Raw genomic sequence first — 16,366 nt, forward strand, 5'->3', positions numbered from 1 at the left:
TAAATAAAATGAATTATAACATAGGACAACGTCCACCAAATTCAAGGCGGTCTTCTTCAAGCCAAATTGTCATGAATTTTGTGTTAACAAATAGAGAAAGCTAGTTCGTAGGCCACTTGGATTGTCTCAACACTTCTCTACGACATGATTATGTTATTTACTCAGGTGTCATAGAATTTCTTCAAGCCATATTGCTTTGATGATATGTCTTCATGCAAGGCAAGAATGACTCTATTGCCAACATAGTTTCGTCATTCGATCACGTACAATGTCCCAAATACCTACAATAAAGACTGAACTATATATTTTAAGATTAACAGTCAACATATAAATGTATGTACAATATTGTTGTTGTTTGTAGTTTGGTAATATGTCTTTTGAAATACCAACAAATGATGATGGGGTGTCGTACGAGGTTGTCGTGTGTGGGAAGAGTATTTGTACATGTGCTTGTGGATGTTCATGGTGTGGTTTTATTGCCCATTTTGTCGGAGTGCCAAGGGGGGAAGCATCAAGGGACTGAAGCATTGGTCTACTGGAATAGAGCTTGAGAAACTATTGCCTATTTTAATCGTAATCTAGTGATTTTGTCTGTTTCTCTAAAAAAGTCTTCCTAATTACTATATTCTCTACCCTTTCTATAAATCATATAATTTTATAGTAAGTGGTTTATGTAAAAATATATGAATTTGAATTTCGTACAGATTGTATAAATAAATGTAATTTATATTTTAAGTCAAATAAAAGTATATATATATATATATATTTGCATGTATCAGCGTGGAGGATTGTGGGTCATTTGATTCACCTAATTTCATGGACGTTATTATTAATGTAGGGAGCATGACTGGACATGTTTTAAAAGGATATCACGTCTCTTCCCAAGAATCAATTACTTTTTAAAAGGAAAAATATAATCTCCAGTTATTATTTGATTTTTTTTTTTTTTTTCCCTTTGGAGTTTCTTAATACAAATTTTATTTAATATTTAGATTATAAAAGTAGGTCGTGTATATCAATTTGTATCAAAATCACACCTATATGTAATTATCACTAATGAAATCTTAAATTATCCACGATTATATGATATGGATTATATCACCTGTCGTGGTCAACGATCCATCAAATAACAGTCTACATTATTCTCTTACGATCCACCCCTTTTGGGCCCAACATCCTCAAATCTTACGATCCACCCCATTTGGGCCCAACATCCTCAAATCTTACGATCCACCCCATTTGGGCCCAACATCCTCAAATCTTACGATCCACCCCATTTGGGCCCAACATCCTCAAATCTTACGATCCACCCCATTTGGGCCCAACATCCTCAAATCTTACGATCCACCCCTTTTGGGCCCAACATCCTCAAATCTTACGATCCACCCCTTTTGGGCCCAACATCCTCAAATCTTACGATCCACCCCTTTTGGGCCCAACATCCTCAAATCTTACGATCCACCCCTTTTGGGCCCAACATCCTCAAATCTTACGATCCACCCCTTTTGGGCCCAACATCCTCAAATCTTACGATCCACCCCTTTTGGGCCCAACATCCTCAAATCTTACGATCCACCCCATTTGGGCCCAACATCCTCAAATCTTACGATCCACCCCATTTGGGCCCAACATCCTCAAATCTTACGATCCACCCCTTTTGGGCCCAACATCCTCAAATCTTACGATCCACCCCTTTTGGGCCCAACATCCTCAAATCTTACGATCCACCCCTTTTGGGCCCAACATCCTCAAATCTTACGATCCACCCCTTTTGGGCCCAACATCCTCAAATCTTACGATCCACCCCTTTTGGGCCCAACATCCTCAAATCTTACGATCCACCCCTTTTGGGCCCAACATCCTCAAATCTTACGATCCACCCCTTTTGGGCCCAACATCCTCCAGTACTACCGGTGCACACCTTTGGGCCCAACATCCTCCAGTACTACCGGTGCACACCTTTGGGCCCAACATCCTCCAGTACTACCGGTGCACAGTACATATTTAATTAAAATAAATAATAATAGTAATTAAATAAATAAAACTCTATTGATTCGATATCTCCATCGAAACACTGAAACTACATTATTTTAACAGGAAAGAAATATTTTCCTAACTTCAATTGGGGAAATTGAAAAAAAAAAAAAAAAAAAAAAAAAAAAAAAAAAAAGACAATTATGAAAATCGGGTCAAAAATGGCGTAGATGGCTTCTAAAAAGGAGCATCACAAAGCTCCGAATGAAGCCAGAAGGGCAAGAGGCAGCACGATTAGGCTAGAGAAAGTGGTGAAAGATGTAGCCGATGCCGACGAGTCCTCACCAGACGGTCCCATGTCGTCGTCTGACGGTGCTGGAGCCTCCACTGGGACTGTGCTTGGCGCCAATTCTTGTGGTGGTGCTGGTGGACTTGGTGGGCTACCTGGAGCATGCATTGGGGATGTTGAATTTGGAGCCGGCTTTGGCGGTTTGGTGCACGGGACTGCTGATGGCACTTTCGCTCTTTTTGCTGGCTTCGGCGCTTTAGCACTCGGAACTGGAGGAGGTGCCATAACCGGAGAAACAGCAACTGCCAGAAAGAGAAAAAAAAAAAAAACAAAAAATCCCCAAAATCAGAAAATAAAAAATTACGATCGATTTCAAAACAAGAACAAAACGCACTGGTGCAATCGGCAAGTGAAGTAGGGCTTCCGCAGGTGGCAGGAAGGCCGAGGGCTCTGGTTCGATTCAATTGAATCCCCATTCTCCCGTTCTGCTTCAACGCATCGCACATACAATCGGCTTTCGATTTCATCACATCTTTCACCACTTTGCAGCAATCCGTAGAGGCATTCGCCTTCGGGCTCCCAATCGTGAAGTATTCCACGCACGGCATCATCTGGAACACCACTGCCGAACAATCCGACGGACTCGGCGCCGGCGATGGCGAGGTCGCACCCGCAACCGCAACCGCTGCAATGCAGATCGTGAACAGAGCCAAACTCGGAATGATCGACATTGCCATTGCTTGGAGATTTTCCGTCCGTGCTGGATCAAAAAGAATTTCAGAGATGAATTTTCAAATGGATCTTATTTATTTTTTTTTTATTTTTTGATTTCAGATGTTGATTGTTATTGAGATTTATAGTGCTTGTTCAGTGAAATTAGGGTGTTTGTTTAGTTCGTTAACATGAACACATTTTGAAATTTTGTTGAGATTGATCCAAGATTACTGCCGTTACAGCAGGTAAATATCTTGACTGTTTCTATGATTCAAATTCAATGTTTTACCATAAAATGTATTTTTTCTATAATTTTAATTACTAATTTTGCTAAAGAATGTTTGTTTCAATGGGCTTGTAGACAAACTTTCTGCGTGGGCCTTATAACTAGAAACAAACCCATCACCCAATCCAAAATTCATATTTAAAAAAATATAATTCTAACGAGCATTATATGAACACGACTCTCCACAATGGTATGATATTGTCCACTTTGACATAACCTCTCATGGCTTTGCTTTGGTCTTTCCGAAAAGGTCTCTCATACCAATGGAGATAGTATTCCTTGATTATAAACCCATGACTATTCTCTAAATTAGTCGATGTGGAACTTTCATCATCCAACACCTCCCTTCGAATAAAGTACGTCTCCCCTTAATCAAGGCTCGACTCCTTTTTCTTTTGGAGTCTTAGTCATTTTTTACTATGCCTTCGAGGAGGCTCGACTCCTTTTCTTTTGGTGTTCTTTGTTCGACATTTGAGAATTTACCAATTTATTAACACAACTAAATTTAGGGCATGACTCTAATACCATATTAGATGAACACGACTCTCCATAATGGTGCAATAAGTCTTAATGACCTTATTTTTAGAATCACCCAAAAATGCATACGAATGGAGATTAGTATTTTTTAATTATAAACCCACGATTATTCCACAATTTTATTTTTTAAACACCAATATATAATAATAATAATAAAATAAATATCTCATCCCGTACAATGAAAACTATTTAAATTTATTTTTAATGAAACTTAGTTTATATTCGTTGGAGAAACAGATGGAGGCAAATAACTTATTTATTTTTATTTATATTATTGCTACTTGGATTAATAATAATAATAATAATTACCCATCCCTTGGATTTTATACTTTATACCATTTTTTTCTTTTATTTTTTATATAGTTAATTATTTAATTAACTAATTCATATTAATTTAACGAAATTAATATAATAAATCAGTTAGTTGAAATATTTACTTAATTCCTTTTAAAAAAAATTCAATCGGTTAAAATTATTATAATAATTTAATTTAATAAAAATAAACTAATTAACAACCATTAATTATTTAAAGTTAGTTAATGTATTAAAATTATTACAACCCACAAACATTATTGATTTATATGAAAAATAATTTTATTTATAAGCATCTTAATACAACATTCAATTAAATAACTTAACGTCTGTCGCATTTCCTTCTCCTTATAGTTAATCACGCTTAAGAGTTCGAGAAGCTATAAGAAAATTTAAGAATTTTTTAAAAAATTAATATTATAACTGAATTAATTATTTATTGATTTGTTTATTATTATATTTATTATTATTTGAGTTTAAATCTTGGGGAAGTGGGGAATCGATGAAATGGATGGACCATTGGAAAGGGGCAAAGGGCACAGGTCTTCAATCAAACACAATTACTTTGGATTCATCGTGTAAATGGACATAAAAATATGTGGGATTCATTTGAGATGATGTATTTTAAATAATTACTTATTTTTGTTTTAAACATTGTTTTTAAAATTACCATTTTAATCCATATAATTATTTTAGTGAGCCAATTTTTAAGAGATCTTAAATTTACGACATATTAAATTTATAATTTCCGATATCTATTATAATTTGTAAGAAAAAAATGGAATCGTCTTAATTACAAATATAATGAATAAAGTTCTTATTAAATTTATGAATTTAATATTCATTGGTGACGTACAATTAATTGTATTACCGACCTTTTATATTTATATCACTAAATAACAAATAAAAAATAAAGTGAAACCTTAGAAAAACGAGTTTTCGAGGATTAATTATTAAGAATTCATTATTTTTAGACTTCGATTTGGTGGCTTTTTAATGTAACATTTTGATCGATTTTGTTTATGTTTCCCTCTACTTGTATTTTACCCAGTCCAATAAATAAATAAATATATTAACTTAATTTTAAAAATTCTAAAATTATTTTTGTATTGAACACAATTTTTGATTTAAAACACTCGCACTCTTTATCTTTATCAAGATTTAATTGATAACAGATGACTAGGTACTACTAGAATTAATAATTTATTTTTAAATTAATTAAATCATTTTTTTAAATGTAGTTATTTATCATTAAGAATCTCAAATATAGACAATAAACTTCTATTACATAGAAACCATATATTTCAATTATATCTAATATATATTTATACGTGTTAATAGAAATCTGGAGCGGTGGCGGCTGCCGTTAAATCTGAAGTGATATACGGCGGCTATGTAGCGGCGACAGTCTCCCCATTTATAGTGGAGGCTTTCGTTACGGCGGTTGGTCCCAGTCCTTTCTTCGACACCCTCGAACGTTTCTCCTTGGCCTCGTCCTGATTCATCTGCTGCTCCCGGCACTCTGCACTACAAAAACCGCTATCTCCCCTGTTTCAACCCAAAATCGCATCAATTTCACTCAACGATCACATCAACCATGTCGATTCAAAGGATTCCAGGCGAATTTCGATTCAAAATTCAAAGGAATCACTTGAATCTGTACTTCCATGAAAGAAAGAAAACGGACTTTACTTACTTGTACATGTAAATGTCACGGCCGGCGACGAGGGAGCGGCGGCAGAGGCAGCAAGTGCGGAGGTAGTTAGACGACCAGGGGAATTCATCGGAATGTCTTCGATTGTTGCTTGATGAGAGCATGAAGAGAAGGCGGTGATCGAAGACGGTGCTTGGATTTTCGACTGGTTGAGGTTCTGCGACGGCGGAGCCTCCGATGTCGAAGAGGATCTCCTTCTGGCTGGCGGTTCTTTTGATACATAGCCTCTTCGGCGGCGGCATGGTAGTTCTCCGGCGAAGTTGGAGAGAGAAAATGGGTGAAAGAGAGAGGAGGGAACAGGGGAATTTAAAGTGGACGAAATAACATAAATAAACTTATGTATTTATAATTATTTAATTCCAATTATTTTTCACTTCCACACAGTGCTGGGCTGCTCTAAGCCCGGGTCCATTTTGAGTACTCATAGTATGGACCGCGATTCTATTGGGCCGGCCCAGCCCAGCCCAGTTATTTCTAATACCCAGGACCATAATTAATAGAAATTTAATCATGGTCATGGCGAGGAGGTGTCTGCTTAGCCATCGTCATCGAGCTAAGAATTTTACATCAATTCACTGTTCGTCGTGCTCCCAGACATTTTCGAGCTCAGAGGTCTTCGATCAGAAGGGAAGGATCGAGAATTTTGCACAAGATTTTGAGACGTCCCGTGCGGAATGGAGAACGCCGACGTCTTTTTGGGTTTACACGACTTTCTTGAGCGCATGCGTCGACCAACAGCCTCGGATTTCGTCAAATCCATTAAGAGGTTAATTTGCTTTCCATTCCAATGATATGTGCAAACTGTAGGATATTAATTGACTTCAATTAATGTTATTGTGATCTTTCCTTCAAATTTCATCTGGTTTCTTTTCACGTTAATTACAATGCTTGCTCATTATTCATTTTCTCTCACCTTTGTCTGGTCCTCGAGTTTCTTGCTAATTCGGCTGTTTGTTTTCTTTAAGCATGTTTTAATTAAAAGTTCCCGTAGTTATCAATGAAAGAATTTAATTCGACTTCTGAAGTAGTATAGTTGTGCAAGCTGAATTCAGTGCTTAATGTGACTTTCTAGTTGATGATGTTATCTTGACATTTAGTTCTAATTACTTAATTTGATGAAGTTGTCGCTAGAGACGAATCTCCTCATTTGAGCCTTTGGTTTTAGTTGCCGTCCGTTCTTGTAGATTCAAATTCCTGACCATGAAAGCTAAAACCAATCTCATCATTACCTTCTAGAAGGAGAAAATCACTCTCATTAATGGGAACTCCGATCGCATACTCTGGTAGTAATAACATTTGCCAGTCTCTGATGGACAAGAACTTGTAGTTAGTACCTAGTGACAGAGTTTAGGTTTAGCGTTATGTACAAGACAAACTTCAAGAGGGGGACATAATAGTAAAGGCATTGGATATTAGTTGAAGACCCTTTAATATCACCTATTTGAGATAGTATAATACCTTAAGTGGCTGCCTAATCCTCTGTACTCCGGTGTTCAGGCAATTTCAGTCTCAAACTTCGGTATACACTGGGGGTTGAGAAGATTCTACGCCCGATAGAATGTATACGTGCATAGATGTGTATATATCTATGAGCGTGCTTCAGTTTGTCGAGTTTCAGATCGATATTGTTTTGTTACCTTATATTGAAAGAGTCTGCCAGTGATTACTAGCGTTGATTATTTTGTCTCTAGAGACAAGTCTTTAGCAAGTTAGAGGACATTGAATGTTGAGTTTGGACAGTAATATATATGTGCCTAAAGTTTTGACTGAGCACTTTATACTGGCAGCTTTATTGTGTCATTTTCAAATAATGCTCCTGACCCTGAAAGGGATAGTGCTTCCGTCCAAGAATTCTTTACCAAAATGGAGGGATCTTTCAGAGCTCATCCGCTTTGGTCTGGTTGCTCGGAAGAAGAACTGGAAAGTGCTGGTGAGGTAAGTTCACTACTTTTGAGCATGTGTAAATCTTTATAATTAGTGATGATTTGTTTTTCACCTCAATAATGAGAATGAGCCGAATAATTAATTTTCAGTGGGTAAAAGATCTGGACGAAGAGACTAAAGTTTTAAAATATAATGTGTAGGACATTTGATACTGTTAAATTAGAAGTAAAACAAGCCTACTTTAAAATGAGTTAGACACATACTGTTCCTGTCCTCATATATTTAACGTAATTAATATAATTATTGATATAAAAGAACCAAGTTCTTTTATCTTGGTGCACATTTTTTGAGAAATCTTCCTGAATGGATCATATATCATGTAAATTTGCAATAGCACACGCTTTACATCTAGAGTATTTGCTGCTTCAGTGATATTTGTTATTTTTAACCTCTATTCTCTTTTCTAATGCACCCCCGTCTATTGAATACAGGGATTGGAGAAGTATGTCATGACAAAGTTATTTTCTCGAGTATTTGCTTCATTTGCAGATGATGTCAAAAGAGACGAACAACTTTCTGAAAAAATGGCACTGATTCAACAGTTTATTAGGCCAGAAAATTTGGATATCAAACCAAATTTCCAAAATGAAACATCATGGTTGGTGAGTAAAGGTCAAAGTCAAGTGATCTTCATGTAATTTTTGCAGTAATCATCTCCTCTCTTGAACTTTAGATCCTGATGATTATTTGTTTGGGCAAAAATCATACTTTTAAGTTAGTTCTTCTGATACATTTTGGCAGCATTTTTAAGAATTTCTCATGAGTTTAAATCAGGAAGTTAATTGATACTTTGTCCAGCAAATTTAACTGAAATCTGAGGAATATCATCTCTCCCTTAGCTTATCATCTATGAAACGTATGCATTTTTTTATTCGAACATTCAAGTATATATTAAAAATATGTCTCACAAATAATCTTTCTAAAGCTTTGTTGCTTTCTATTCTTGGTAATGCCAAAGTGTAGATGGAATTGCTAGACAACCAATTCTCAAATCAGCTGATGCCTATCTATAGAAAGAAAATAAGTTGAGGACACAAAACAAGCATTAAAATGTAATGTATATTCACTTTGAATGATTATGGAATCCCCCTATGTTCTGGACGATTCTCTATAGTTAATGAAACACATAACTTCCCCTCGGGCTGGTTTCTTCCCCTCGGAAAGACAATGAAAGACAATGAAACACATAACTTTTGGAGGCGTACTTGTTATGGAAATATGAACGAAGTTTCTTCCCCTCGGGCTGGTTCTTACTCTCAATTCTGATTAAAGAATTTATTTAATTCAATGTTTGTTTTCAACACATCTTGTTTTTTCTATCTGAAACATTTTTATTTTCTTGAATTAGGTCGTACCTCACATTTTATTATGTGGAATTTTCCACAATCTGAATCTTTACAGATCATTAATACAAGTTTCACCTACATGTTAATGTTTTTTTTTGACAGCTTGCTCAGAAAGAACTCCTGAAGATTAACATGCACAAAGCTCCAAGAGACAAGCTTGTGTGTCTTCTCAGTTGTTGTAAGGTCATCAGTAACCTGCTACTTAATGCTTCTATTGCTTCAAATGAGAATCCTCCGGGGGCTGATGAATTCCTTCCCGTCCTCATTTATGTTATCATAAAGGTAATGTGTAATATGATTGCTTAACGTCAGTTTTTCATATCCAATGATGTCATTACTTATGAAGCACTTTCCGCGCTATTGCATGTATTGTTACATGTCAGCATTTGATAGCATGGTGTTTCCTTATAGAATATCACCAACAAACTCCAGGCCTCTCTATTTGGCATTACTCTGGAAAGTTGGTGGTAAACACTCCACATAATTGTTTGTTTCTTATATTAAAGCATAGCTATTGTAGTATAAAATGTAGAAATTTTTGCACCATGTGTCATAAATGTGTTTTTCATGCACAATTTCTTGTAGGCAAACCCTCCACAACTGCACTCAAATTTATTGTATATACAACGATACAGGGGACAATCCCGATTAACTGGGGAAGCAGCATATTTTTTCACAAATATACTCTCTGCCGAGTCCTTTATCTCAAACATTGATGCAAATGCCCTCTCAATGGAAGAAACTGAGTTTGGAAAAAACATGGAATCTGCTCGAGCACTCCTATCTGGGCTCTCTAGTGATGTTCAAGCCCTTTCTAACAAAAGTAACTTGGATGAAGGGGTTGTCCCTTATTCAGAACCTGTAGAAACCAGTTCTCAAGCTTCAAATGCTGGTGTTGGCCCTGCAGTTAGACCTAAGTTCACTGTAGCAAAGCCCAGAACTGAGGCATCACATGCCAAGGATCAGTCAACAGTAATGGAAGTTCCATCCCTCTCAGATTTGGAGAATAAGGGAGCAGCTATTCTTTTAAATGATCACACAGGAGGTAGGCAAGCCTTCCGAGATTATCCATATTTGTTTGCCCAAGCTGGGGATCTTACATTTAATGACGTAGAAGAGCTTCTGAGTCAATACAAACAACTTGTTTTCAAGTACGTTTCCCTTTCTAAAGGACTGAATCTCACAACTGCATCTGCATCTTTGTCAAATTCTGAAATACACTCCCAACCTCATCACGAGTCTCTTAAAGAATTTGAAGATGTTAGAGATGTGACATCAAATGATGAGTCAGCCGGAGAGCCACATAGGATAATTGATGGCTCAGATGGAACCTCACTGTTCGGAGAAGAAAACGACGAGACAAGGTAACGACGAGACGCCCCAATCCTAGCATCTCCCCAACAACTTCTGTGAGGCCAATCAATCAAATTGTTTCAGTCTGGCTATATCTTGTTTTGCTTCCTCAATTTTATGTCCATCAGCAATGAGCAAATCTCATTTGTAGGATCTGATCTTAGGTAGATGACGAGGAGTATGGCAATGAAAAGCAACAATAATTTAGCTTAATGTTGGACCTGTCGGTGGATAGGAAATCAGATCTCCCCCACGAAGACAAACTAATGGCGACCGGACTGACAATTTGTTCCTGGCTTGTTTCCACAAGTATGTCTCTCTATTTTCCCTCCACTTGTCACATTGTAGCGATTTCATTGATAAATTTATAGATTGAAAAGACTTAGAATTTTATATCAATACACGTTCGATTCTTATGATCTCGCTTGATAGCTATTTGGTTTCTTCTTGTCTTTGAAAATTAAGGTTAGGAGAGTGTAATGGTTAGTGTGACGGTGGTGAGATTATGAAAACAGGGGTTGCTGATTAGTTAGGTGTGGAAATGCAATTAAATTTGATTGTAAATAGGTGGTGGTTTCTTAGACGGAGCCTCTCTTTCCCTTTGATTGTGACCTCTGTTTACTTTTGTTATATTCAAACCATAAGATTAGTGGGAAGGTCAAAAATTAAAACTCACACCTAACACGTTCATAATCAACAAGCACCAATTAATGTATGTATTTCATTGCCTTATTCTTAATTATTATATTCATGTATCTCTTAGTCAACCTAAGTTTCTCAAATTTACAGCTTAGGCTACCAAAACAACACAACTCTATCTCTATCTTAGTGCTTTACAACTAGGACTATTGCCCATAACACATGCAGGTTTAGGAGACGGGCATTAGACTAAATTAATGAAAATACCCTTAAACTTTGTAGTTTGCCTAAAAAAACACCTCTAAATTTTAAAAAATTTCAATAAAAAGGTTAAAAAAATACTCTTAATTTTTCAAGAAGTTCATTAATATTCTTAAATTTTTTAAAAAGCTTTAGGATTTTCAAATATAGTACTAATGTTAAGGTTATTTTTGAACTTTTTAACACGGTTTTAAACTTGAAGGAAATTTAAGGTTATTTTTGAAATAAATCACTAAAAGGTTCCATCCAAAACTATTGGTAAAAATATTTTTGAGATTTTCTTGATAATTTTAAGGCATTATGATGTATTTTTTTTAGATAGATTATAAAATTTAGGGACATTTAGCCTTATCCTTTAACTTATTATTATTTATTATTATTGAAACTTTATTACATTTTTAAAATATTATTTTTGGGACCAAAAACATTAATAATTGAAGTGCACAAAATGGGTGCTTGATTGGTCAATCTTCATACATGTGCCTTCCTATTTTCCTTCTGTCTTTTCAATTAGGAAAGTCTGTTTTGTCTCGCACCCTCTTTTTTCTTTTGGCGTTATCTTTATATACGTCTCCCTATTTTCTTGTTACGACTTCTCCTATTGCATAGTCGCTCATCCAGACTGGTGGTCTCTTATTCCTCACCTTATTCGAGCTAGGAGAGCTTGCTTCAACCAAACAGCCAGAGGAAATATTTTCTGATTTTCTGGTCTCTTATCCCTCACCTTATTCGAGCTAGGAGAGCTTGCTTCAACCAAACAGCCAGAGGAAATATTTTCCTCTACAGTATTTTCATCTGCCGCTTCTATATCACAGAGTTTACAAGCTTTTGACTCTTCACTAACTCCCAGCAAAATGTAACTCAAACTCTTATCATCTAACTTAGTTCTCCGAGCTGCCTCCTCTTTGTCTCTGAATCAACTCAAGCCCACGATATTGTTCTTCTTCTTTCCGCTGCAGCTCTCTAGCTAATCGTCGCTGAGTTTTTTCTATCCTTTTCCTATTCTCTTCCAGCATTTTATCTAGCTTCTATGTTTCTAACATGGGAGTTCCATTAGACCTAAATTCTTATCTAATAATAAATTGATTTTTTAACAAAATTAAATATCGTGAGACCTATCATTTAAAAATTTCTAAAAGTGCGAAGACAATGACCTTTTTCCTTTTATTTTTTAATTTTTTTAATTAATTAATTTTTTTTTATTTTTTTTTTTTTATGGAAATGAAAAACTAATGGATCGTTTCAAGATTATTGACAAATGGTCAAAGAAAAAACAAATAAATAATAAATATTTTCTTATAAATAATAATTAAATAAAAAAATAAAAGACAAATAATTAGTTTGGAATACCAAATGCGCGTGCGTAACACGTGACCTACATATGCTCTTCCCTTGATGTGGCAAGCAACCCTACCGTTGATCGGTGATTAATCTGAACCATCCACCTGTATGGATTCTGTATACGTGGCTACTGGATATAGGACGAGGGGCCCACTTCTGACAAACAGGCCAGCTAATAAATATGTGCATATACATATTCGAATTAATAGTCACCTTTTAAATAAATATTTTAGAAAATTCAATTGATAAAGCAAAAAAATTTAAGTTATTTTAATTTCGTAATTGTTCTTTTAAATTATTAATTTTATTTTTCATCTATTAAAATTATCAATTAGGTCTTTTTATAAAATAAATAATAATAATTTAGATTATTAATTTATTAACATATTTGGATTTGTAAGCATACTATTTAAATAATGATAATATTTATTAATAAAATGTTTGTATACGACTTTTTTACATTATATTTTTTACAAGCATTAAAAAAATCTTTAAAACATTGGGGCAAAATAAAATAAAATGTAAATATATTAACAAGTCGGCTTAATATAAGACAATTTATTTGTATAATTAAATAAGTTTATGCATAATTTAATTGAAATGTTTTATAATAATCTATGAAATACGTGTCAGCAATGAGACCAAGTCAAATAGTTAGGGTAGAAATAATAATAATAATTATACTTAAAGTAAGTATTAGTTACCGTACATAATAGAGTTTGAAATCTGAGAAAATATTGTGACAGTGATCCAAAACTGGGTGAAAATTTTTAAATCCTAATTTCTGTGTTAAGTTGTCAGACATTTGTTTTCGACGTTATAACGAACTTTAGTTTCATAGATTTTAAAATGTTTATGAAATGTCTGAGTTTAATATTCTATAACACAATTTATGAATACATAAATAATTTTACTTAAAAAAACATTCAATCCATGTTTGTTACATTGTTCCGTTCACTTTTTTATTTGTATCATTTCAAGATCAAACTATATCGATAACACAGGATACACACTTATCACAAAGCTAGATATTTGACGAAAAAGATATGACGTAATAACACAAGTTTATTTGATGTCAAGCAAAAATGAATATTTGAAGATACCAATTACTAGAGGATCTAGATTCTTGACATCCTTAAATACTTAAAAACAAATCTACATGTTAGATATGGTTAGATTCTTGGCAAAGATACGGTTGAAATCGTTACATGTTAGAATTTAGATAAATACTCATTTCATGAGAATTCAACAAATGACCCACGAACAAAATAATTTTATAATACAAGACTGACACTCCATACGCGAGATTTGAAAGTAAAGTAAGGTCGAAGAATCTAGCGTTTGGGTGTGAGATGTGAAGTGAAGGAGACAAAGGCACATGATTGTAGCAAAGCAATGGGCATAGCGTGTGAAGTTGGCATGAATCAAAGTGAATTGAATTGCTTTGATTTGAATTGAATTGAATTGAATTGATTGTGTAAAAGATAAAAAGATGAAGAAAGGGAATGAGAGAGGGCCACTCATTCATTATTAAAGATGCTTCCTTCACTTTGCCTCAAACTTATTCTAATTTCCACACACCACCAATCAATCATCCCAATCCCAATCCCAATCCCTTCTTTGGACTTATCCTACTTTTTTTTTTTTGTTGCTAATCTTTGACCCTCATGTCACAAGTTGATATTAGTATTGGAGACCAACGTCATAAGCACGATATTGGAATAACTGGGTCGTCTTCAATCCTCGTTGAGAATGTCATAGTCATGTTCGTTTACGTCGAGTTGTCCATGATCATATGCTCATATCATGTCAAACCCTTTTACTTCCTTTCATGTTATATTACTTTCTCAAGTTTAGTTTATTGTATAACTATTTGACAAAATCATGTTTAGCCAGGATAGACTTAAATCGTCTCAAGATGTATTAAGTAGTTATCAAATATTTTCGAACTAAGTACTGTAATCTCTATTGTTTACATGTTTTCATTGATTTCCTCGCCCACGTTTTTTAAAACTTTTTCTCTCAAAACGTAGCTCGAGGCTTGATCATACACTAAAATTGTCCGCAAAATTCAATTTTGACATAGCTAGCTTGCTCATTGGATTAGAATGAGTGTCGCACAATTTTTAGCCTACTGCGGCTACTAAAAAAAGTGCGACGGTGACAAATAACATTTCTTAGCTAATTGGTTTAACGAACTTTCAAGGGTTAAAAATAAAGTTTAAGATGACTTTTAATGATGACATTTGGACATATGGTAATAATCGAGCTAAAGCCATGATTATCGCTATGGACATTTTATCATATAACCCTCAAAGATTATATAAATTTCAGAGCCGGACATTTACATGTAGAATATTTTAAGTACTTCCCAAAAGAGAAAGAAATGAGCAAAAGCCAAGACTTGATCAACGTGTGTTCATATTTGACAAAGTTCCACCCATTTTCAGCTCATTTTGATTACACCGCCAAGATTTTGGTTCCCATTTGACCATTTTTATTAACTTCCCAATAAACCCCTCTCTCCCTCTCTCTCTCTCTCTCTGTTTACTGAAAACCAGAGCCTGAGGAGCTCTTGGAAGCCATTGTTTTACATCAAGGACCAAGCTCTGTCTTCTCTTACAGTACGTTGTTTTTTCCCCCTTTTTTGTGAAGAAATCAGAAATTAGAAATGGGGGATAGATACAATCGCTTCAACCCACAAAAATTTCGCCAGAAAAACATGTTCTTGCCGATGCTCTGTTCTAAGCCGGCGATCAAAGACGGCCGGCTGCCCAGATGCGATGTGGCCCGTACAGAGTCCTTTTCCGGCGACCCTTTATCGCCGAGAATCGGATGTATGGGTCAAGTTAAGCGGAATAACAGAGTTGCAGGCCTTCCGATTTCTCACAGGATTTTGATTTCAACCAAGAACGCCGTTCTCAGCAACAAAAAAGGCAGCAACGCCAATGTAGGTTACTTCAAGCTGAAGAAATTTTTCTCCAGCAAAAATCTCTTGGTTTCCCCCTCCACCACCGGAACCAGCATCACCAGGTCTACCGCTGCCGCCGCATCGATATCTACGGCGGGTGTCAACTGTTGTGGGAGCAGAAGAAGACCGGCCTTAAATGCTGCAATTTCGGGTAAGAAATGTGTTTCTGAAAACGGGAATTGTGATTCATTTAGCGTTGTGGATTTGGATCCGCCGTTGCCGGTGGTCCGGCGAGTGCAGAAGGCAGGAGAAGAAAGAGGGGAAATGGAGAATCTTTGGAAGAGGAGGTCAGGTGGCATTGTATTACAGAGCTTACAGATTCAACAAACCCATCTTCCAAAGCATCGGCTTCAGATTACGAGTGTTTGAAGAGAAAACTTGGATATGGGCGATCATAGATTCAACGGAGAGTTCTGTAAATGATCCGTTCTCTTGTTCTTCGTTCTAGTTTTGATTGTCTCAATCACAGGAAGCTAAAGACTGTGATTGTAGCTCACTGTTCATATATATTTTTCTTCAAGTTTCAATTTTGTGTGATATATTCGTATTAAATTACTTGCTCATATCCTCTTCCTAAAACAAACAACACATTTGCATCAGATCTGAAGAAATTGACGAACATGTTCTAAATGAAACAGTGGGCACAAGTTAATCAATTTGGATTATTCATAATTTTAAACAAAAA

General features: G+C 35.4%; 4 protein-coding genes across 7 annotated transcripts; 2 read left to right on the forward strand and 2 right to left on the reverse strand.

Moving 5' to 3' along the window:
- Positions 1-2,131: 2,131 nt before the first annotated feature.
- LOC111808262 (uncharacterized) lies at positions 2,132-3,211 on the reverse strand. The gene is made up of 2 exons (XM_023694144.2): positions 2,658-3,211; positions 2,132-2,565 (listed from the first exon to the last, which is right to left on the reverse strand). Exons 1-2 carry the CDS (start codon positions 2,998-3,000, stop codon positions 2,225-2,227), a joined length of 684 nt encoding a protein of 227 aa, XP_023549912.2. The 5' UTR covers positions 3,001-3,211; the 3' UTR covers positions 2,132-2,224.
- Positions 3,212-5,354: 2,143 nt separating this feature from the next.
- LOC111808265 (FCS-Like Zinc finger 5-like) lies at positions 5,355-6,150 on the reverse strand. The gene is made up of 2 exons (XM_023694146.2): positions 5,809-6,150; positions 5,355-5,660 (listed from the first exon to the last, which is right to left on the reverse strand). Exons 1-2 carry the CDS (start codon positions 6,066-6,068, stop codon positions 5,504-5,506), a joined length of 417 nt encoding a protein of 138 aa, XP_023549914.2. The 5' UTR covers positions 6,069-6,150; the 3' UTR covers positions 5,355-5,503.
- A 197-nt stretch (positions 6,151-6,347) lies between these two features.
- On the forward strand, positions 6,348-10,888 carry LOC111808260 (vacuolar protein sorting-associated protein 9A). Of its 4 annotated transcripts, none has more exons than XM_023694140.2 (6): positions 6,348-6,592; positions 7,614-7,761; positions 8,202-8,372; positions 9,219-9,398; positions 9,702-10,525; positions 10,621-10,888. In XM_023694140.2, the coding sequence occupies exons 1-5, from the start codon at positions 6,501-6,503 to the stop codon at positions 10,482-10,484; spliced, it is 1,374 nt and encodes a 457-aa protein (XP_023549908.2). In that variant the 5' UTR covers positions 6,348-6,500; the 3' UTR covers positions 10,485-10,525; positions 10,621-10,888. The 4 variants fall into 4 exon arrangements, with proteins under 4 accessions (XP_023549908.2, XP_023549909.2, XP_023549907.2 ...); XM_023694141.2 differs by having other exon boundaries at positions 10,634-10,888; XM_023694139.2 differs by having other exon boundaries at positions 9,702-10,480.
- Positions 10,889-15,046: 4,158 nt separating this feature from the next.
- Positions 15,047-16,218, forward strand: LOC111808263 (uncharacterized). Its single transcript, XM_023694145.2, has one exon. It carries the CDS (start codon positions 15,382-15,384, stop codon positions 16,048-16,050), a length of 669 nt encoding a protein of 222 aa, XP_023549913.2. The 5' UTR covers positions 15,047-15,381; the 3' UTR covers positions 16,051-16,218.
- The last annotated feature ends 148 nt before the right edge of the window (positions 16,219-16,366 follow it).

This window comes from Cucurbita pepo, chromosome 13, assembly GCF_057944985.1.
Source record: "Cucurbita pepo subsp. pepo isolate OVF chromosome 13, ASM5794498v1, whole genome shotgun sequence".
Lineage (NCBI taxonomy): Eukaryota > Viridiplantae > Streptophyta > Magnoliopsida > Cucurbitales > Cucurbitaceae > Cucurbita > Cucurbita pepo.